Here is a 23,223-nt window from a genome sequence, read left to right on the forward strand (position 1 = left end):
ATCATTTCGTAGGGGACAAAATTAATTTGTCTCACAGGTAATTGTGCATCTGAAATGTCTTATTTCAATTTCAATGACATCGTTGAACAATCGGGGAATTAAAGACATGCATAAAATTTGCAAAATATTGGTCATTCTGATAAGCTCGGCCAAAAGTCTGGTCATAATTGGTGTTGTCAACTGTGCCAAACAAATTGATCTCTTGTTGCTAAATAAAGGAGTATTTTGCTAAAGATACTAATTTAGCAGCTCAATCCTTCCTCCTCCTGCTCTTTCTTGCATAGTTTCCAAAAGTAAGACTTCTTTCGTGTTCCAGGAAGATGCGGTGGAGATCCGACCTATCCCCGAATGCCCCAAAGAACACACTGGAGACCGCATTCAGATCCGATGCCAGGCCATCAAGTATGTCGGAAATTTGTGTATGACTTCACCAGCAGATGTTTTTATTAAGGTTTTTTTTTTTTTAAAGGCTTTTTTTTTATCTCACACATTGCACATTCTTGGATGTTGTGTCCATTCGTGGTTTCAGACAGCATACTTGGCGACAGTTGCCCCCCCCCCCCCCCCACTAATTTACAACATCTCCTCACTCCTTTAAAGCATTTACAAATACGCAAACACAACCGTGTCCTCCTTATAACCCACTGCATGTATTTCCTGGCTTCATCCACACATTTCACATCACAAAGTGATTCCAGATACAACAAAGTAGTCACGGGATAGGAAGAAGTAGAATAGAAATACGATACGAGGAGAGCACCAGGCGAAAACGTCAATTACATAGCAGCGTGTTTCAGTGCTTGTCATTTCTGAATGATTCTTTTCTTCTCAGGTTCGAGATTGACATCGAACCCATATTTGCCACCATGGCCTTGTATGACCTGAAAGAGAAGAAAAAGGTAAGAAAAGTCACTAGCAACAAAAAAGGCTTTTAATAGATAGGCTTTTCAAGTGTTTACTATGAGTTAATTTATACACGTCTCTAACAGTGCACATAGAGCTCACAGCCATTTTAATATCGAGTTATTTTATTATTTCCCACCTCCCCGATTTTATTATTGCGTGCCATGTGCCTCCTGCTTTACTGCATGTTTTCACGCACTCAAGTCGGTGAGGGATCAGTGTAATCTACAGCATGTTTTGCCTCAATTGCTACTAATGCTGGGCAGTTTTTTCTCCCAACCGGCTACTTTGTTTGCATGTTTTTGAAGGATTGATTTAACGGAGGGGGGTTTGTGGATGAAGAGGCCGGAAGGATTTAGCTCATGATTAATAGCTAGTGGCGATAGTGTGATGGGGTTTTATGCCAGTGGCCTTGCCCTCTTCTGACTGCCTTAGAACCCATGCTGATGACTCTGATTTGGGCTGATGGGTAATAACGGGCACAAAAGCAGCGATCTGTCATAACTGGACCTAAAAATAACATGATGTACGTATTTGTGTGCAGCACTGTACAAATCTTGTCGCACTTGAAAACACATGGGTTTATTAGTGGACCCATCATGTTGTGTTTGCAATAGCATCAATGCTAATATTGCTGTTCAGAATTGTTTGCAGGGCATTTACAAATTTTGTCGTTTGACAAAATTGTATTTACAATGTTGTGGGAGCAGCCAGGATACCTTTTATGTAGGAAGGCAAGTTCTGAATGTTAGCATTGACATAGCTGCTGAACACTGTTTGTGATAAAAGAACCAAAAAGTGATTGAAAAAGGAAACAGAATGAACTTAGTACAACTATAGCTGCTGAACGTTATTTGTACAGGCAGCTTGTTAAGCTAAACACATAAGTAAATAGATACAATTCATAAACCCATTTGAAAGCAAAATGGCTAAATTGACGCAACGAATACAACACAAATTATAATTTGCACATCTTGGACACTTGGAATTAAGAGGCTCGTTTTCACAAGTAAATATGTTTGTCATTAACCATGAGGTCACAACAAAGGCGCTTTTGTTTGACGCCTTTGTTCCGCTTAGCAGAAGACCGACGATGATGACTCTTTAACCACACCCCGTTATCAACATGAGGTTTTCATCTATACAGAGAGTGACAGAACCAAGCGTGTCACAGGATTCACGGATACTATTTGACATCTGGTGCTTCTTTTTTTTGAGCCGACCGCAAAGTCTGCTGCGGTGCTAAGTGTGGTCGGCCAGGTTGGAAAGAAGCCCAGTGAGGGGAAAAGCCAAGCATCACAAGGATCACATGACCGGCACATGTGGCTTTCTTCCTAGCCTGAGGTTGTGATGAGAATACTGCGGCGGTTTACGCTGGATGTGTACTCATTGAACCAGCTTGTATTAATCCTCCCTTTTGGCAATTATTGCTGGCGCTGTTGATTTTTATGAGCAGCACACAGATCACAAGTTTGATTGCATGTTTGTGATGTTTATGTTCTTGCTAAACTGGCGAGACGTTTTCAGATGAGTGCTTCACTTTACTCTAGTTTCAGATTAGTATCATCAGACAATGTGTATAGTCATCCAGCACCATAAAAATTTTGTACAAATTAACACAAGATCTGGGCATAATTACATTACAGAATTGTCCTTTCTCTTTCCGATAGGGAGCTAAAATAAAATTAGTTATGGCTGGGTAGTTTGGCCTGAAAATACAATATGAGATTTTTCATATTTTTAATTGAATTGTTTTCCTTCACCAGCACTTGTAGTATTTTTCCCCACTGTCTGAGATTTGCTTTATTTATCCAAATACCAAAGATGTTTCAAAACTTGAGCCCCCCCCCTGAGCATCAACGTGTACAATATAAATATGTATCAACCAGTCCTAATGTTAAATTCATTGAAGACTGCAACTCTTTGGACACTCTCTGCACTCTCATTTGATGTTGAGACAAGACAATTCTCTTCTTTCAGATATCTGAGAACTTCCACTGTGACCTGAACTCTGAGCAGTTTAAAGGCTTCTTGCGATCGCACGCTCCTAATGTAGATCCCTCCACACTGGCTCGGTCGGCCATCTTCTCCATCACCTACCCTTCACCCGACATTTATTTGGTCATCAAGGTGAGCATGGAATCTTACAGTACCATCTAAAAAGTATACTTATCTGGCGACCCCTAACGGGAGCAGCCAGAAGAAGAAGATATGGCTTCCTTGCCTTCCTTCTGGATTGAATGGATTTTCATGTTGAGTCACTTTGATTGAACTTTATTCTTTCTATGGAATTTTGTACTTTGTGTTCCAGATTGAAAAGGTTCTCCAGCAGGGCGAAATTAGCGACTGCGCCGAGCCTTACATGACAATGAGGGATTGTGAATTGTCAAAGGTAACGTAAGCCATTGGAAAACCCTCAAATCTTTGAAATGGACATAAAGATTGATTAAGAAATAAAGCTTCAGAAAGCTATATTCATGCATAACCTACACTATGGCACAACTGCTGTGGTCATTGGGCAACACTTTTATACAGCATCTAAATTTATATTGAATGTTACTGAAAGGATACTTACAGTAGCCAAAAAACTGGGTCATTGGAGAAAAAACATATCATTTTTGTAATGTCGCATTTGAAGAACTCGTGCCTGTGTCCCTCCAGAACAAGGACAAGGTAGAGAAACTGCGAGGCCAGGCCGAGGCCTTCTGCCATAGGCTGGGTCGCTACCGCATGCCCTTCGCCTGGGCCACCGTCAACATCATGGAAATCATCACCACCGCAGCCATCGACCGCGACGTCACAGACTCAGACAGCATAAAAGGTCGGCATCCCCCTCCTCCTTTTTGTCCTTTGTCATGTGAGCTAGATGTCGTTTTTTTTTCTTCATCAGGGAAATCCAGCAGCATTGATCGTAAAGGGCAGCTGCCCAGGAGGAACTCTGAACGTTTCAGCACTTTTGACGAGCAGCCGTGTAACATCTCCGCCTTCAAGCCTGCCACCATCACCATCAACACCATCTTCAAACAGGTCCGGCTTCAAAATGGAAAGAAACAGCTCTATTGTCATACTGAGATTCATCATGTCCTGTCCAAAAAAGAGTAATCTTCCAAATGCATTCCATTAACACAAAACCATGCTTGGCATCCTCGCCAAGCTGCTGTAAAAACGGTTCAAGCTATTTAACCTTGGAAGAAGACATCGAGTTTGAAGGCTAAACATGCCATTGTCTTAAAATAAAATCAGCAGTTTAGGATGCGACAACGCTCCTCCAACACACAACTTTGAAAAGTGACGTTAGCGCTGACGCTTCGGTAACTTGAGAAATATCTCGGGTGATTCACCAATATTCATCATTATGAGGCTGGCGTCGTAAGGCCAGATTTTTAAATCGTCTAGCGCATTACGTATTCTAACTTCTTGGATTTCCTGTTGCAGGAAGGAGATCGTTTGAGTGATGAAGACTTGCTGAAATTCCTGTATGAGATTAAAAAAACATCCACTCCACAAAGACGAATCAAGACGATACCAGGTGCCCCCTTGTCATGTTTAGAAAAATAATATTATTTTTTTGGGGGGGTGAAAATAGTCAGTGTTAGTCACATTGATGTCTTGTTGTCTTCAGGCTGCATAAAGCTGGACATGACTCCACTGCACGACTTACCTCAGGCTTGTTTGTCCACCGAGCTCATCCCCCTGATTCCTGTAGCCGAGAAGAACATTCGGCACGTCAAAGAAGTGCTGGAGTTCCCCTCCAGTGAAGTTTACGTCCCTCATAACGTTTACAGGTGAGCTGCTGTGAAAGCCTTGGAAGTATTTGTGCAAAATGCTCAACTAGGAAATACAAATATGTAAGGAGGAAAAGAAAATAGCCCAAGGTTCAAACAAGGCTCCTTGTCCAAACAGAAACTGTATTTATTCCTCTAACATGCCTCAAGCAACAGTCATGTCGCACTCATTAGAGGTGACGCTGCTTTTTTTTTTTTTTTTTTTCATTGTTTCATTTGTAATTTGAAAGGAACATTATGGAAAGTTAATTTGTGTACAATTAGTATACCTATCAAGTATGAAATCGATAATTAGCCAGTTCATTTGCAGTCCACACTCAGAGAGCTGAAGTTCTCTTGCTCTGGAGGGACTCTGTCTCGAGAAGCCTCAAATAACACTGCATAAAGGAGCTTGATTTGTTGCTTGTCATTCATGTCAAATTTTTGGCACACCCTATACTCTAATTGTAAAAACAAAAACACGCATGGATGCTCTGACAATGCCTTAAATAATGACTTTCTATTACTGAGTTCAAGATGTTTTAATTTTGTGTTAAAAGCTAAATTAACCTGTTTCCCTAATAGTTGCTTATTGCGTGTCACTATTGCCATCTAGCGGTTGAAACTTGAAAAACATCACCTTTTTGTTTTGTTTTCTGCTTTGCATTCTGCAGGAACTTGCTCTTTATTTATCCCCAGAGGCTGAACTTTGTCAACAGACTGACGTCTGCACGAAACATCACCATCAAAATCCAGTTTATGAGTGGCGAGGACCCCAGCTGCTCTCTACCTGTGAGTACAGATGCAAACTCTCGGCAGAAAATAAAATGATTACACAATGTATCTTTCTGACTCGTACTAGTATGTAATGTTTGCATCGTTGTACCTCCTTCAACAAAACACTTGGGTTCCGTTGCTAACCTCTGCCACAGTTTTCATTGATTGCTCTTTATCAATAGTAAAGCGAATATACTGTTCAGTAACTTTTTATAAATTTGGGGTGTTTGTGTGTCCCCACAGGTCATTTTTGGCAAATCCAGTGGCTCTGAATTTGTGCGGGAAGTTTACACACCTGTTACCTACCATAACAAGCAAGTACATTAATATAACTCCATAATGATGTTTACGCATCACGTATTTTTTGTTCAACGTGTTGAAATACAATGAGTTTAAAATGTATGTCCAAATAAGTTTCAATGGGATTAAAGCGGATGAGAGGCATTGAGTGGTCGCAGAAAGCAAAATGCCACCATTTAGGAGCGCTCAGCAGCCCTGTTCTCTGACAGTCATTTTTTGGCAGATCGCCGGATTTCTACGAGGAAGTGAAGCTGGCCCTTCCAGCCCGTTTGACGGAGCGACACCACTTGCTCTTCACCTTTTACCACATCAGCTGCCAGCAGAAGCAGAACCAGAGCAACAGCTGTGAAACGCTCATTGGCTACTCTGTAAGACTCACAACCTTCATTCCGTTTATTTATGATTATTTTTGGTTAAATCTGAGGTAACAATATTTTGTTGTGCTCACCTCCTCATATAGTGGCTGCCCATATGGATTAATGAGAGACTGCACACCGGTCAGTTCTGCTTGCCCATCGCCTTGGAGCGACTCCCTCCTAATTACTCGCTACACACTGCTGAGGTAAATATGTGTAAAATTACTTCTCAGCATCCACTTTTTTGAATCGTGTATAAGAATGTAGAAGAGTTTGCTATCTTTTGATATTGTTTGCTGTGCAGAAACTTTCTTCTCAGACCATCCCAGTCAAGTGGATGGAAAGTCACAAGGGTCTGTTCAATCTGGAGGTCCAAGCTGTGTCCTCTGTGCACACTCAGGTCAGTTGCAGTTCATGGTTTGGAGCAATCGTCGGGAAATTTTCATCGGTACTTGTGGGGGAGGCGGGGGGGGGATCACATAGGACCACACACTTCTTAACACTGCAGCTAATATTTTCCCACTCTTTTGCTATACCCACCAGGACAACCACTTGGAGCGTTTTTTTACCTTGTGTCACGCGCTTGAGGGCGGCGCCATGTTCCCGCTGCGCGTCCGAGAGGAGAAGATTCCTGAGAACAAACTGGAGCACGAGCTCAAGCTCAGCATCATCTCCCTGTCGTCGTCCAGCCTGGAGCCACTGGTGCTCTTCTTACACCTGGTGCTGGACAATCTCTTCACGCTCATCATGCAACCCATGCTCATTGCCGGCCAGACCGGTGAGTTGAGTTGATGATATCGCTGACTTCAATGCGTCCGATAGATATGTCATGACGTACAAAAAAACCCCAACATTTCAGCCAACCTGGCCCAGATCGCCTTCGAGTCGGTGGTGTGCATTGTCAACAGTCTGCATAACAGTCAGGAGCTGACCAAGGACCAGCAGGGTCGAAACAGCCTACTGGCGACCTACCTTTACTGGGTGTTTCGTCTACCTGACCCCCCTCGAGACATTCCAAATGGTATGCACTGATAAATATGCACCGAGGTACATTTTTGTGCGAAGCTAAATGTCTTTGTCTTAATGATCTTTTGGGAATGCGGAGTAAAGCTGAGCTCATACAAATCTGTGTTTGGCCGCAAACAGGAACAGGTGGTGTGATGCCGTCCACAGAGAGCCGGTACAGCACGATGGGCCGTGCATCCGCGACCACGGTGGGCAACACGCTTCTGCAGTCCAGAATCCGCAGCAGCAGCAACCCCGACATCCCTGTGCCGCATTCGTCCGCCGAGGATGCCGAAATCAAGCACATCTTGGCTGCCAAGGTATGCCGGAGGTTGGGTGTGAGTCACATTTGTGCAAGTCATACACATGTCTTTATGGCCTTTATAGTGATGGTTGAAGTTAATGTCATCGCTGTTTATGCACTTTCAAGTCAAGTTTTATCCGAGCAATTCCCAAATCCTAAAATTGGTTATTTAAGTATGACTACAATTAAGTCATGATTGGAGTCCTGACCTCTCAGGTCCGCCAAAAAACCTGTCAGAACCGCCGCACAGGTACATACACATTTTTTCTACATGGTCACCCACGATGCCTCTTCACAAACTCACACTCACAATCACACAAGTCATTTGATTCCTACTCCTCCAGTACATTAGCTATTGTAATAGGCTGGCAGACAGCAGTTCTAATGAGGACATCCATCATGCTCATTGTGATGGAACGTGTGTATGTGTTTTTGTCTGCAGGGCCACAACGTTCCAGGCAGTCGCATGTCAACCGTTTTGGACACAAACAGCCATCAGAACGCAACAGGAAGCACCAGGCCCTCCAGCAGGAAGGTACAAACAGGGGGGAGCCTCGCTATGGTTACTTACGTTACATATGAAAACCTTTTGACTTAATATCCTCTCCAAAAATGAACAATTTAATTGTAATTAGATCCAAAAGCACGTTTACCCTATGTATAGTACAGACTTTAGTTGTTTTACTATGACCTATTTTTCCCAATGTCCAATTTCAAAGTACACACATTAGGCATCCCTTTTAAAGAATGCTGATTTTTTTTAAAAATAGTACTACTGCAATATTTTCAGATTTTTATCAAAGGAAAAAAAATGGAACAGTATTTTACAATGAGGGTAATATTTACTATTATTTAGAGTAGTCAGCTTTAAGTTATTTTATCTTACTATAACATTATTATTATTATTATTATTATTATTATTATTATTATTATTATATTTTCAATAAAGTTTTTATGTTGCCCTTCTAACAATTAAGTTTGCTGTACAAACAAGTAAACCATTGAAAAAAAAAAAATGATAAGAGACCCTCAATCAAACCATATATGTAGTAGATTATACCAGATTTAGCCAGCCATTTGTTTGCAACGTGAGCAGAAAATACATCCATTGCAAAGTGTTTTTGGTTCACTATAGTTATCATACCATAAGAACAAACCAGCATTTTGTGAATCCACAAGGTGTCAGTGTGGTGCAAGTTTTTTTCTCTTTTCCCAGCGTTCAAGTTCCGCCACTTGGTTACAAAAATAATCGATTTCTATACATGCGCTGTGTGTTTTTGTGTCTTGCAGCAATTTCACGAGGAGCTGGCCCTGCAAATGGTGGTCAGCACAGGAGTGTGCAGGGAGAACGCTTACAAATATGCCTGGTTCTTCTTTGAGCTGCTGGTCAGTAGATTCAATATACAATGCCGCCTTTTGACTGGCACATTAGAGGAAAAAAAATTGAGAGATGTTGATGTGTTATGTATCACATCATTTGACCATGAATCTCTCTTCCGTCCCATTTTCTCTCTCTCTCTCGTCGCTTTTGCTCCTTTTGTTTTTACTGAGGCATATCATTACTCACATTTATTCTCAACCTCTCCATTAATCTTACTTAGTCATACTTGTCCTGCACTGACCTCACTTGTGGGATGAATCAAATGCAGGCTGTATACTATGCATTTTTATACTTTTACCTTGGCGGAGTTCAGATGACGTTTTTTTTGGGGGGTTTTATTCGGATCAGCTCAAAAAAAAAATTGACAATACTAGGCTTTTTTTTTTCTGCCCGCTGTGTTATTTCTATTGTATGGGGTGACAATTACCTGTTCACCTGACTGACACTTGTGCATTTGCGTAGCCATGCAAGAGGTGGATTTTTTTCCAGACTCTCCTGATTATTTGTAGTTGTTTTCTGTTTTGTATTCCATTTATATAGTAGATGAGGCATTCGGCATTCACTAATGAATGATTAAAAAAAATTTTTTTTTAACCCGTCCACCGTTATTTGCGGGAACTAATATTAGTTCTGGTGTAATCTTCATGTTGTTGCTAGGTTCAATTTTTTGATATAGTAGTTTAACTTGTGTGTTTGAGATGTCCCGTTTTGTTGATGTTAGTTGATTGCACTTTGGGGAATGTAAAAAGTGAAACTGAAAGTCTTTTTTCTTCTCTCCCATTGCCACTAATAGCCTGCGTAGTCTGCTTGTACAGAATCGCCCAACATTTGTATTTATATCATAATGCCAGAAAGAGTGTTTTAATGACTTCATCCTCTGTGTTCTGCTAGTGCCTATATTTGTTTGCCCATGTGTGATGATGTTATGTCAGATTGTGCTAATTAGTGTTAGGCTAGTACGCTAGTTAATACTATTCATGAGCCAAACATGTACGTTAATGACATTAATTACAAACAAACAGTTCTTCAAGATTAAAAGCTATTTAAACACAACAGAGGGGCACTTAGGCACGAGGAGTACCACACTTGGAGAATCACTTCACTCGTCAGTTCTGAAGTTTAGGTGTCGAGTGGGTTTAAGCATGTTTTTTTTGTATTTTCCCTAATTTCTTCCAAACAGGTGAAAAGCATGGCCCAGCACGTGTCCCAGCTGGATCAAAACGTACCGCGGAGGAGCCGCTTCTCCGACCGCTTTAAAGATGACATCACCACCATCGTCTCCGTGGTCACAGCTGAGATCGGGACCATCCTGGTCAAGCAACAGAAGGTAGGGCATTGATGCCTCTTTAGCTCATCGTAAGTGAGACGCTTCGCCGATTGCACTTTGTTGATGTCTGTTCCAGGAGGTGGAGCAAGCAGAGAAAGTTAACATCAGTCTGGCCTTCTTCCTCTACGACTTGCTGTCTCTTATGGACCGGGGCTTTGTCTTCCTGTTGGTTAAAAACTACTGCAATCAGGTACAGCTCAGTAGACACAGCATTAGGAACACCTGCATGATGTTAAAGCAGCATTAGCATGTACAGGAGATTTTAGTGAGTCAATATTCATACAAGTGTCTAACCAGAAACCCAACACTAGCCTTTGCATTTTCCATGGAGTTTGCTAGTAGCTGTAATATGCTCTTTATTTTTTTATTTTTTTATTTTTTTTGGGGTGACTGAAGACGCCAAAATAACCAGAGGATCAAGAGTTATAGCAGACTATATTACTTTTACTTTTCTATAACACTTGCTGTAATTCACCTCTTTCGTCTTGTGCAAGTGAGAAACTGTATACCCACCCAGCTACTACTGGGCCAATGTTAAATATATGGATTTCGTTACTATGACGACCGGGAGTGGAGTGGCTCCTAATTGCATGAGCAGAGTCCAGAGTATGTAGAATCAAAATGAATGAAAATGTATTGTATATGTATGAAAAAAGTATTTCAACTTATAGAGTTCTGCACTTCATTCACTACATGGCGCATGGACACAAGGTCAAACCCCACAGCCACTTATCCTCCACGTCAGTGTCATTCTTAAGTGTGCTCTCTTCTTTCTGGTCCAGATGTCCGCCAAAAGTGTTTCGATGCCAACACTGATCAGCATGCGTCTGGAGTTTCTGCGAATCCTTTGCAGTCACGAGCACTACCTCAACCTCAGCCTGTTTTTCAGCAGTCCAGCCTCAGCTCCTGCCTCTCCGTGCCCGTCCATTTCCTCACAGGTTCGTCTGTCCGTTGTTTGATGTGCTGGTAGTTAGATAAAAAGTGTGAGTGTGAACACGCGTGTACTGTGTTGTGTCGCCATATAGAGCTCCGGTTCGTGTAGTTTCCAAGAGCAGCAAAGGATCCTGGGCCTGTTTGAGCTCTCTCAGGAGTTCAAGCAGCAGCACTACCTCACTGGCCTGCTGCTCACCGAGCTCAACGCAGCCCTCGACATGGAATCTGAAGGGTATGGAAAAAGGAGGAACTATGTTTCATGAAATACTAAATGTTAGCCTCACTATCTTGAGTCACTGGTTGTTTGACTTTAGGGGAAAGGTTCAGAGGAAGGCCATCAACGCCATCTTCAGCCTGCTGTGCTCTCACGATCTGGACCATCGCTGTATCAAGAGCGAGGTCAGAGCCAAGATGGCTGCCCTCTACTTGCCCCTGGTGGGCATCATCATTGACTCCACCAACTACCTGGATTTTACAGGTATGTATTATGCCAATCATATCTGACCCTCTAGCAACAAAAGTGAGCACACCCCTCATTTTATAGAGCAACACAGATGATTTTGCCGTGAGGTGCCATATTATACTTTTACTGACCAGTAAGTGAACAGTAAATTTAATGGCTACTTCATATTAAAAGCAGGTATAATTTCTTGAGTTTTGTCCAATCAAATTCGACATATTTGAGGTGTAAGCTACAATACAGTATGTGTAGGTGTTGTGAGCCTTGCGAGTTAGTCCGTGTGTCTGTCTCCAGTGTCAGACACACGCGGCGCAAAGAACAAAAGTGGCGGACCTGAGGACGACCTTGACAGCGTGCCGCCCATCAATCAATCTGTTGCCATGGCGATCGCCGGGAACCCCTTCAACACGCTGGGGAGGAGCGTTCTTGTTTCCATGGCATCCATGGTAAAAAAAACTGTCAACTATTAAGCTGTGTATATGTATTTGGGTTTGCGTTTGTGTTGTGCCAAATATGTGAAGTTCACAGAGGTAGATTGATTAGCTGTCAGAGCCACTCGCACGCACACACACACACACGCGCAAAAATGGTTTATATGCACTGCTGTTATATGCTGGTCGTCATATCTGAAAAAACACATCCATCATTTGTATTATCTACCTATCAAACTCCACAGTCACCTCCAAGAGATGCATTCTAGTGACCCCTGAATGTTTTTTGTTTGTTTTTTGCATGAAACACCGCTGCAGCAGGAAAAGTGACTTTCACACAACGCAGCCCTCGGCTTGATATTCATCATAGTTCCAAACATGGCAGCTGATGTACTTCAGCCGCTTCGATCAATGTTGTTGTTTTTGTTTTTTTTGCTTCCCCCCCTCATTGATATTTTCACAGCAGCGTTTTTGTGTCAAAGCTGAGAATGTCGGTTAGGGAAAAAGCTGGGCTGGGTCCCACCATGAAGCGGGACACCCAAAAGCACTGGGGCGATAATGGCCACATTTATCAAGAGCTGCCACACAAGTGAAGCAGCAGTAGACCTCTCGCGTCGTAATTCATCATCAGGAGAATGAAGGTGAATTAGTCTGCAGTAGATTTTCACGTCCGTTAGATGAGGAAAAGAGGTAGTCGGCCATCCTTGCAACGTGTGTGCATGCTGCATCAGAGTCTCCCGTGAAAGCAGGACATTTGGGTGTTAATGGTGCATTCATGAATTCTTGAATTGTGGCTGGTGACCAATCCAGGGTGTCAGCTAGGATAAGCTCCAGTCACCTGTAACATCAGGAATGAATTTTTCCTTGAAGTGCTCTTGTTGGTTTCTTTGTTCGCCGCGTTCATTCTTTTCATTTCTACTTTCAGCTCCTCAATGAGAACTAAGTTTATCTGCCATGTTTTGAAGTATATTTAATTTTAATATCTGCATTGTGTTCTGTTATAGTTTTGTTTTGTTTTTTTCAGTTTGAGATATCAGGGATCTTTTTGCAAACATATAACAGTGAGACTACTCAAGGCCAGGCAATGTATTGTGGTAATCTGCAGGATTTCTTGGTCGTTTCAAATAAGCCTTTGCCTGACTTCTGACAAGCGTCTCACTCTTTAACACAGCAGGGGAAGTCGGTAGCCACCCTGGCGGCGGACACAAGCCGCCACCTGCTGATTTGCTTCCTATGGGTGATGAAGAACGCCGACCGGGGTCTTATCCAACGCTGGACTGTGGACATGCCCCCCTCGCAGCTCAACAAGCTGCTGGAGCTCCTCACAATCTGCGTGTCCTGTTTTGAGTACCAGGTCAGTTTGCTTGGCGGCATGGAGTCCTTTCATAGGCCTTGTTGGTCAATAACTCTCCATTATTTGTATTTGTGTGTGTCCAGGCTCATCAGAGCAGCGATAAAGTGAGCACACAAGCTTTACAGAAATCCCTGCAGGCTAAGCTCCAGCTGGAAGAAGCCCTGCTGAGAGGGATGGGAGCCCGCGGGGAGATGATGAAGCGAGTCGGAGGTAACGCGCACTTTGAGGGACTTTGCCGCCAGGAAGCACATTTTTATCCAATTTAGACCTTAAAGAACTTCTCTGTTCGTAACAGTCGTCACGTCAACATGGTCACTCTCTCATTATTTCATTTTAAGATAAGTTTGTGACATTTTTTCATACATTTTGGAATATTCCAGAACTCACTAGTCTAGTCTTGTTATTTAAAAACAGAGAGAACCAATGAAATGTTGACCTATTTGTAATCTTTGAATATTGCAATATAAGATGGGGTCATACTGCACCTGTTGTTATAGTTGTAGTTTATCTCATAAAGCCTTTTGTAGAAGATCTCTTTGGATTAGGTGTACCTGGTTTAGTGCTTGGTGACCACAGAGCTCATTTTTAACTAGGCATCATAACTACATAGTTTACTTTCTGATCTTCTTATTTTTGTTTTGTTTTTCAGGAATGGACCGATCCATAGGTCACAGAGAGAACCTGCGCTGGAGAAAAGATCAAACCCAGTGGAGACAGACCAGCGACAGACATGATAAGTATGTCCAGTTTCATTTCTCCAAACATACACCACCCATTCAATTCTGAGTATTCATCATCTTACCTTGTACCAGGACCAAGGCGGAGTTGGACCAGGAGGCTCTGATCAATGGAAATTTGGCCACAGAAGCAAACCTCATTGTTTTGGACCTGCTGGAAACCATCGTGCAGGTCAGTATGTGGAGGATTGTGTGTTATCACAATCACTTGATTGAATTGAGTTCCTTTTACTCAGGTCATTGAATTGCTTGCTTCAAGTTAATGTGAACATCAGTTGCTTTATATTCAGTCCTGTGGGAAGACCCAGATGAATGAGAATATTCGCAGTCATCTTCCTTGTGTAGAATTTCGACCAAGCAGTTAGAATTGGCTGCATTCACGTGTCTAAATAAACCGCCCACACGCACATGCAAGCCTTGGCAATCTCAGATCGAAATGAGTCTTTCTACACTTTATTGGTGAAAGCACTTTGGAAAAAAAAAAATACATCAGCTATCTTTGATAGTGCACTTTCAGACTAAAGGAGTACTTAGCTTGCAAGTTCTAAGGTCCCGGAGGAGTGGGACATTTCTGGTGAATTTCTTTGTGAAGTTGATTTGAGGAGTTTTTAAAACGTTAAGCCACTCAAGGTCTGGACGAATATCATTTCATTTTGCTTGTGTCCTCCATGCAGGCGGTGCCACTGGCGGACTTTAAGGACAGCGTGGTGGGTGGTCTGTTGAAGGTGTTACTCCACTCGCTCACCTGCAACCAGAGCACCACCTTCCTCACGCACACCTTCGGCACACTCAGGGCACTTGTTGTTAAGGTACCCCATAGGATTATTCGTCATATTGTTAAATGCACTCCTTCTCCTTGGTTGAACTGGGCTTGACTACATTATTCTGCAAATGGCATAATAGTCCTCAATTTCTTTCATTGCAGTTTGGCGAGCTGCTCTTTGAAGAAGAGGCTGAGCAATGTGCGGACCTGTGCCAGAAGGTCCTCCAGTACTGCAGCAGCCCGGTGGATGAGAACCGGAGCCAGGCGTGTGCCACCCTCTACCTCATCATGAGATACAGCTACAGCAATGCCAGCGTAAGCGCACACACGTCAACATCCTGTGATCACTCACTCGACGTTATCTGGGCCACCGGCCGCGGACCAAAGTAAATGGCGGGTGACCTTTTAGTCCTTATCTAACCTGAAGGAATTGGATTGAAGTGCACCGAAGAGAAGGGAATGGCTCATGATATGTCTGCTTTTGTCACACATGCACACACACATGCACGTTTTATCCCGCTTTTATGTCATTCCCATTTCTATTCTCAGCTCTTGGTAGAAAAAAAAGTTTCTGGTGAAGTATGTGCGGGTGAATAGAGAGCAGAGTGATGTGTCACTGTCTGCCTCCCACACACTTACCACTCTTTAAATGATGACACACACACACACACACACACACACACACACACACGCACTGGGTTACTGTGTGTGTGTGTGTGTGTATTGAAATGGAGCTCCTCCCGGGTCACAACATTGCTGGGCTATGTAATGAGATCCACTTTTAGTTTTGATTAACATTGTCATAGATAGAAGTATATATGAGTCAACAGTCAGTCACTGCCAGATCATCGGTAATATGACGATGAAGCCTTTTGCTAAAATAGCAGTTTGCATTATTGTGACACCAAATTCTACCTTAAAAAATCCCTAGCACTCCCAAGTGCTGATTGTCCAAATGTGACCATGCAGCATTGGGAATTAGCTTAGTGCCTATTGCCGCCATCTAGTGGCAGAGTGCCTCGGTCTCATTTTCAGAAAAAAGAATTTGCTCGCAATACAGAGCAAAAATGGACCAAGCAACAACTTGAATTTGAAGAGCATGTCATTTGAAACACTCAGTCAAGATACAACTGTGTCTGAGTGCAAAATAATTTCTCAATCCCAATGACAAAATTCTAGCATATGTCCAACATATGATTGTGGTGGGTATGAGTCGTGCCTGAAGTGGTTCGACTAGTGCGTGTGTTGAAATGAAACTAAGCGTGCTCCTTTGATATTTGCTGCGTTTACAGCATTCGCAGTGTAATGAAAGTCAGACAGCAGCCTCTGGAACATGCGCGCGCGTACTCACACAAACACGCACGCCTCTCCAACCCACCCTGTATTTGTTTATGCAGACGATGCAGCATCGGGAATTAGCTTAGTGGCTATGTGACTCACTCAAATAGAATTTTCTTCCTAATATCAAGCCTTTTTTTTCAACATCATGCTCACGCAGAAAAACACACAAGCTGACATTTGTGCCTCAGATGCTTCTAAAAAAACTCCGAAGGAAAATGAGATGTCGAGTGATGAGACAAATCTTATTATATAGGCGCAATTTTTGACCACACATGCGCGCACAGACACACATCAAGTGCATTAGTGGGCAGTGATGGGTGGTTAGGCTGCGGCTCCATGCTCAGTTGAACAGAATGGGGCCGTAGAGATGATCCATGGGTGATTATGTCTCTGCTAATGGGGGATCATTTCCCGCTTTGCCGCTCATGTCGGAGATAGATGGCGCTCGGCGCGCGCACACGTGTGCACACGCACGCACACGTACACAGTCGCAACCTGAGTACGCACATGTAGCTTGTCACTGACAGGTAGTGTGAAGAATGAATGGCCAAACAACAGCAAGCAGAGGATGCAACCTAATCAGGCCACTGTGCCTTCCTGATTCAATATCGCCGTGATGCGTTCGGGTGCTGATTCAATTTGCACGCTACATTTTTGACGTCATTTTTGTTTTCTCGGCGAGCCCGTGATGGGCAATTGACAAATTTAGCTGGAGTAGTGGGACAAAATATTAGATACTGCTCTGTGGGAGGTGGCACGCTTCTACACCTCTGTAAACAACAAGCAAAACAATAAACATCATTTTATTTATCCATACATCATACGTGTGTGTGTGTGTGTGTGTGTGTGTGTGTGTGTGTGTGTGTGTGTGTGTGTGTGTGTGTGTGTGTGTGTGTGTGTGTGTGTGTGTGTGTGTGTGTGTGTGTGTGTGTGTGTGTGTGTGTGTGTGTGTGTGTGTGTGTGTGTGTGTGTGTGTGTCTGGAGCAGAACTTTTCCAGGGTGAAGATGCAGGTTACTATGTCGCTGGCCTCCCTTGTGGGCAAATCCTCCGACTTTGAGGAGGAGCACCTGAGACGTTCCCTGCGCACAATCCTAGCCTACGCCGAGGAGGATGCTGAGATGCAGAACACACAGTTGCCCCAGCAGGTATCAGGTTTTTGAAATTTGTAATGTGTTTAGTTCCTAAATACAATCACATTACATCATGTTTTGAACGATTATTTTATCTGAATGACAAACAAAATATTCTGATTGGGATTTTTTTTTTCCCCCCCTCAATATTGCAATTACAATTTCATATTTTTCCCATGTACTGTATTTTTTAACAAACATGCAGCAAATTCATATATGAAATAATTCGATCTCTAGGTGGACGAGCTCCTGAGGAACCTCAACAGCATCTTGTCTGACACGGTGAAGATGCGAGAGTTCCAAGAGGATCCCGAGATGCTCATGGACCTCATGTACAGGTACCTTCTACGCTTAACTCCCACCACACCCTCTTCTCTCTCTCTCTCTCTCTATCTGGGGCTTGTTTTGCCTCTGTTTGCCTGCCTCGCCATGGCAACCATGTGCTAGCACTTTGGCTCCCCTCTGAGCCGCTTTTGTTTACATGCAAATGCAAACAGTGGGTCCAGAGGAGACCAAAGGACCATATGCGCACGGCATGTGTCGTGTTACATGTGTTATTTATTACGCATGGCTCCAGTTTCGGTCTTATTCACGGAAGTGCATGGACTTTCACCTGAAATCACCCCGGCAAGCTCACCCACACTTGTTGTTCTTGTTGTAGGGTATGGAAAATTTGGCCTCCAGATTCATCAATTAATGTGAATGAAGAAAATGAATAACTGGCTTTATAATGGCCTGCATTCCATCTAAATGCAATGCATACATGAATTCCTTTTATGAGAATAATTTCCATAATTTGGTTGTCTTATAAATACTGTAGTAAATGCCTAAAGGCTTTCATTAAAATTGTTGTTCTTCTAATGTTTCAAAGGCATCACAGTTTTCCACTTATCACAGCTCTGGTACATCCGATTTTTTTTTGTTGAATATGTTTGCCGTCTACAATGAAGGAGACTTGCCTTAGGAGTTTAATTCATTCTGTGGCCATACTCATAACTCAAAAACCTCACATTTTAAATGGTCTTTCCCCATTGAAATGAATGGAAATTGAGATTAATTCCAGTCCCGTTCCCGCCACACATTTTGCTTCTAGTATAAGTCATACACACACAACAAAAAATTGTTTCACTACTTAGTAAGCTGCAGTATTATTAGTTGTTTCTCATAGGGGATGAAGAGTATATATCCATGAGTGTTGTTATATTGTCCTTCTATTTGTGTTGCTGTACCGTTTGTATTCAATAGACACACTGCTTAAAGGGCTGTACCACAGCGTTTGCCTGTCTGACATTTTGCATTGTGGCTTCACCTTAAGATAGTGGCCAGTTTGCTGTCATCCTCTAACCCTTTCAAATGAATTAAAAAAAAAACCGTCAAAAAACAATAAAGCACACATGACAACATAAGACAGCTTATTCAGACCGTTCACGTCCAGACCCTCCCGCATAAACTCACCAACTGCCATGGTGATTGCTAATTTTGCCTATATTCAATTGGCTGACGACCAGTCCCGTGTGTACGCCGCCGCCAACCTCAATTCAGCTGGGACAAAACGTCAACCAAATTGTTTGTTATTGTGCTTTTTGTTCACTGCGTGATACTGACAGCTGTTTGTAATATTTTGTCCCTCTCATGAATCTTGAACCAGATTATCATCTTTTAGAATAAAAGACTTTTACGACGCTCTTGGATAGTAAATCAATAGCAGTGACATCCTCCATCCTGCCTGTCCCACAGGATAGCAAAAGGCTACCAGACGTCTCCTGACCTGCGTCTGACATGGCTGCAGAACATGGCGGAGAAGCACAACAATAAGAAATGCTACACAGAGTCGGCGATGTGTCTGGTACACGCCGCTGCTCTGGTGGCGGAGTACCTCAGCATGCTGGAGGATCACAAATACCTGCCCATTGGCAGTGTCACCTTCCAGGTAGAGGACACCGTTGCAGACATCAGCTTATGTCATATTATAATAATCACAGAACATGAGGTGGTGGAAAAGAGACACACATCACATCACACGCGCCTAAATGAAGGATTTTCTAATTGGGTCATGTGTGTCCAGTGGGGAGTGCTTCATGCTTATAATGCTAATTCTTGGCATTACATTTTTTTTTTAATAACAATTCAAATGTGTGTGTGATATTGCATTCACATGATTAGCTAAACATTTTTGGATTCTCATTAAACTGCGTTGAACTGGTAGGTATCCGATTTTTAATCTTTGCTGGTTATATATATATTTTGCTCCATTATTATGATCAAATTAAAGATACAACTTAAATTAATAAACAACATCAGCATTGTGATTGAATAAAGAATGAATTTTATATTCCTGCTGATCAGAAGGTGCCATAAATAACTAATAAATGCACAAATTCATGCAGATGACAAAATAACCTCCTTGCTACGAGTAATGAAAAACTAAACACACACACACACACACACACACACACACACACACACACACACACACACACACACACACACACACACACACACACACACAATTAGCAATGAGATGTGTGCGCCCAACACGTCTTGACCTCCAGCAGTCAACAGGTCATTGATTGGAGGGTCATCACATTAGTTCCATTTCCTGCTCCCTGTTTTCAATTCAGCCATGTGACTGCTAATTTGATTAAGAGGACTAAGTGATTGATTGGAGCCATGGATTTTCCCCCCTCAGAGCATTTCCTCCAATGTGCTGGAAGAGTCGGCCGTGTCGGACGACATCCTGTCCCCCGACGAGGATGGCGTGTGCTCGGGACGCTACTTCACCGAGAGTGGCCTCGTGGGGTTGCTGGAGCAGGCCGCTGAGCTGTTCAGCAATGTAATGGACAAATCATGCCACCATTTTCATCCGTTCGTCACTTAGTGTCTAATATTGGCGTGCTGTATGTCACCATGGTAACAGACGGCGCTACTTTTGTCTTATCAGGGAGGCCTGTACGAGGCTGTTAACGAGGTCTACAAGGTTATCATTCCCATCCTGGAGGCTCACCGTGATTTCAAGAAGCTGGCGTCCACTCACGACAAACTGCAAAGAGCCTTTGATAATATCATTCAGAAGGTAACAGCTGGTGAAAATACGCTGTTCATATTGAGATGTACACAATATGATAAACAAGGATGCAAACAGCAACGTGAGGATAGTTTAAAACAAATGTAATCTCTTGTCCTCTTCCCAGATAATATGGCGTTGTGATACTCATTATTTTATTCATTAACAGCATCTGTTTCTTTTAAATGACCTGAAAATCACTGACAGTAGGAACTCATAAAAGGCCCATAAACAGGCCTTTATGACAATAAGAAGAAATAAAAGTGACTCTGGAATGTCCTACTGTGGAGAAAGTCATAATGGAGATATATGTCCGCCTATCCCTGCAGGGCCACAAGAGGATGTTCGGTACGTACTTTCGGGTGGGCTTTTACGGCGGAAAGTTTGGAGACCTGGATGAGCGGGAATTCATTTACAAGGAGCCGGCCATCACTCACCTGCCAGAGATATCTCACCGGCTGGAGGTGAGAGACACACGTAGCGTGTTCTCTATAAAGTGTCTACATTAGGGATGACTTGTTTGAGCTTTCTATTCATTGCTCTAGAAAGGTTTGTTCACATTCAAAAGGAGCAGGAAGAATAAACAAAATCAATCCACCATTTATGAACAGCACTTAAGGAAAAAATGCAAGTTTGCAGAACTCACATTGGCGTTGAGTCATGAAACACAGGTCTCTTACCCTATCTTATTATTAGTATATGCGGCAGGCTATTAAAAAAAAAAAGTGCAGCGGGCCGTACATTATCATACAAATACACTTGAAGTGAATTTTAATTACAAGGCCGATGACATCTGTATTATCCTAAACAACGATACGCTGCCGTGCAAAATGTGCATGTTTCTCTGGCTGCCAGAACTTTTACGGTCAGTGTTTTGGAGAGGACGTCCTTGTGATGATCAAAGACTCGACGCCTGTGGACAGAAAACAACTTAACCCCAATAAGGTAAGGCACATTCCGTCACTAGTCATGATTTATTATTCCCAACTTTTATTGAGCCAAGGTACCCATTTTATTTAGCATAAATCTAATTGCACACCACCAAACAAGAAAATGTCTGAAGATAGAGTAACCAAAAATAATTATGATCTCGGTGAAGCATTCAATGATGTAGCTTTCAGTGAATATACTTGTGCTCCTACGCAGGCCTATATCCAGGTGACATACGTGGAGCCCTACTTCGACGACTACGAAATGAAAGACCGGCTGACCAACTTCGAGAAGAATTTCAATCTGCGGCGCTTCATGTACACCACACCTTTCACCAAGAGCGGGCGTCCACGGGGCGAGCTCAGCGAGCAGTACAAGAGGAAAACCATCCTCACAACAATGCACGCTTTCCCATATGTCAAAACCCGCATCAACGTCATCCAGAAGGAGGAGGTAGTGTGCCAAAGACATGATGGCCATATTTGGAGGTCAACTACAATGTTTGATTTCCTTCCTCCAGTTTGACCTGACACCTATTGAGGTGGCTATCGAGGACATGCAGAAGAAGACCAGGGAGCTGGCGGTGGCCACGCACAGAGAGCAACCTGATGCTGTTATGTTGCAGATGTTGCTGCAAGGTTCAGTGGGAGCCACTGTTAACCAGGTAATACATGTGTGTGCGTATTTGTGTGTGTGAGACCCCCGAAAGGCCTTCGAAAGTTTTCCCAGCTGCCACAAAACATTGGGTATTTTTCTCGAGTGTGTCATATTAACCCCCGAACGCTCGTCTTCTCTCTTTGTCGCCCCCTTTGTCCCCCGTGTGCTCCCTCTAAACGTGTCAGTTGAGGGGGAGGGGGAGTCTTAAACAGACGGCATAAATTACTTCCATTTAACTTATCATATTTACAATTAGCATTGTAGTGGCAGATTGCAGGTGGGAGACGTGATCAAAGCCTTTGAAGCATCCATAACCTTAATTCCCCCCCCCCCCCCCCTCGCATTGAGTTAAAATGTCAATTCATGGCCACCCTCCCTTTCATGTGTCGTGCGCGCTTCGCCCCAACCAGATTGGCTTTGATGTGATTGCTTCCAGGTCCTGGCGGCGCGCCGCATGTCAAGATGACGCTCCCGTGTTTTATCTCCGAACGTGTAATCTGACAGGTCTCATCACTCAGGACCCGACGGCTGCGTAACGCACAGCAGCTCCGTAAACATCCGCGTCTCCGGCGTAATCAGCACAGGAGGCCTGGCTTTTCCTTCTGTTTGGGTCCGCAGTACATGAAAGAGGCTTTTTTTGGATGCTAATCAGAGCTGTTTAGCCGCTCCTGTCATGAAGCGGGCGCTGTACGAGCGGTGCTGCCGTTTCTTACGTGTTGGGATAACGACGTCTCGTATGTGGAAACTAGGAGCCAAATGGCGAGAGTTTAGGGATAGGGGTTCTCTGCTGTAACTCTGTAGCTCACGTTTTTCAAAAATAGCAACAAACTAAATTGACTCGAGATAAACAAAGAAAAGTAATAAAAAGTCATCTGTAATAAAATACAGATGTCATAGCTGGTAAACTGCGAGTGGCAGGAGTACCTCAGCTGGTCGAGGGGACGATTTGCCATTAGGCAAACAAATGCCTCCTCAAAACGGAATATTCGCAGTTTTCTTCTTTTAGTTTTAATTCACATTCTTAGCGAGACATCAAAGTGTCATCTCGTCTTTCCCCCCCCTTCCCTTTTTCATGCAATGGATGATCCAAAGACGTTTGTAACAAAACAAACTTGCTGTCCCAGTGGTGCAGACATGGTGCAAACACTTTGATATTTTTTTTTTTTCCAAATCAAAGCTACCAAAGGTTTGAATTCACGGTGACAACAGCAAGAGCCAGACGTTTTTACCAGTTGCACTGCTGTCGCTATCAGACGACGAGGATGCATATGAAAACAGGAAAACGTCGTTGGGACCCCGTCATTA

General features: G+C 43.1%; 1 protein-coding gene across 1 annotated transcript in view; it reads left to right on the plus strand.

Moving 5' to 3' along the window:
* dock8 (dedicator of cytokinesis 8) overlaps positions 1 to 23,223 on the plus strand; it is a 40,965-nt gene that overhangs the window by 13,347 nt on the left and 4,395 nt on the right. Inside the window, exons 7-45 of the mRNA XM_085908972.1 lie at positions 317 to 402; positions 833 to 899; positions 2,884 to 3,033; positions 3,215 to 3,295; positions 3,565 to 3,724; positions 3,794 to 3,930; positions 4,339 to 4,432; positions 4,526 to 4,688; positions 5,342 to 5,459; positions 5,688 to 5,758; positions 5,968 to 6,112; positions 6,205 to 6,306; positions 6,405 to 6,500; positions 6,644 to 6,878; positions 6,960 to 7,121; positions 7,247 to 7,425; positions 7,852 to 7,944; positions 8,700 to 8,795; positions 9,971 to 10,117; positions 10,194 to 10,307; positions 10,900 to 11,055; positions 11,143 to 11,282; positions 11,365 to 11,528; positions 11,805 to 11,956; positions 13,113 to 13,295; positions 13,379 to 13,505; positions 13,945 to 14,032; positions 14,108 to 14,204; positions 14,707 to 14,841; positions 14,958 to 15,110; positions 17,124 to 17,282; positions 17,505 to 17,605; positions 19,005 to 19,197; positions 19,957 to 20,100; positions 20,209 to 20,340; positions 20,661 to 20,795; positions 21,187 to 21,276; positions 21,478 to 21,714; positions 21,782 to 21,925. Of these exons, the coding sequence (XP_085765098.1) occupies positions 317 to 402; positions 833 to 899; positions 2,884 to 3,033; positions 3,215 to 3,295; positions 3,565 to 3,724; positions 3,794 to 3,930; positions 4,339 to 4,432; positions 4,526 to 4,688; positions 5,342 to 5,459; positions 5,688 to 5,758; positions 5,968 to 6,112; positions 6,205 to 6,306; positions 6,405 to 6,500; positions 6,644 to 6,878; positions 6,960 to 7,121; positions 7,247 to 7,425; positions 7,852 to 7,944; positions 8,700 to 8,795; positions 9,971 to 10,117; positions 10,194 to 10,307; positions 10,900 to 11,055; positions 11,143 to 11,282; positions 11,365 to 11,528; positions 11,805 to 11,956; positions 13,113 to 13,295; positions 13,379 to 13,505; positions 13,945 to 14,032; positions 14,108 to 14,204; positions 14,707 to 14,841; positions 14,958 to 15,110; positions 17,124 to 17,282; positions 17,505 to 17,605; positions 19,005 to 19,197; positions 19,957 to 20,100; positions 20,209 to 20,340; positions 20,661 to 20,795; positions 21,187 to 21,276; positions 21,478 to 21,714; positions 21,782 to 21,925 (5,226 nt within the window). The remainder of the gene's footprint in view (positions 1 to 316; positions 403 to 832; positions 900 to 2,883; positions 3,034 to 3,214; positions 3,296 to 3,564; positions 3,725 to 3,793; positions 3,931 to 4,338; positions 4,433 to 4,525; positions 4,689 to 5,341; positions 5,460 to 5,687; positions 5,759 to 5,967; positions 6,113 to 6,204; positions 6,307 to 6,404; positions 6,501 to 6,643; positions 6,879 to 6,959; positions 7,122 to 7,246; positions 7,426 to 7,851; positions 7,945 to 8,699; positions 8,796 to 9,970; positions 10,118 to 10,193; positions 10,308 to 10,899; positions 11,056 to 11,142; positions 11,283 to 11,364; positions 11,529 to 11,804; positions 11,957 to 13,112; positions 13,296 to 13,378; positions 13,506 to 13,944; positions 14,033 to 14,107; positions 14,205 to 14,706; positions 14,842 to 14,957; positions 15,111 to 17,123; positions 17,283 to 17,504; positions 17,606 to 19,004; positions 19,198 to 19,956; positions 20,101 to 20,208; positions 20,341 to 20,660; positions 20,796 to 21,186; positions 21,277 to 21,477; positions 21,715 to 21,781; positions 21,926 to 23,223) is intronic.

Source organism: Syngnathus leptorhynchus, chromosome 4 (genome assembly GCF_054491065.1).
Source record: "Syngnathus leptorhynchus isolate UIUO chromosome 4, UIUO_Slep, whole genome shotgun sequence".
In the NCBI taxonomy this organism is placed as follows: domain Eukaryota; kingdom Metazoa; phylum Chordata; class Actinopteri; order Syngnathiformes; family Syngnathidae; genus Syngnathus; species Syngnathus leptorhynchus.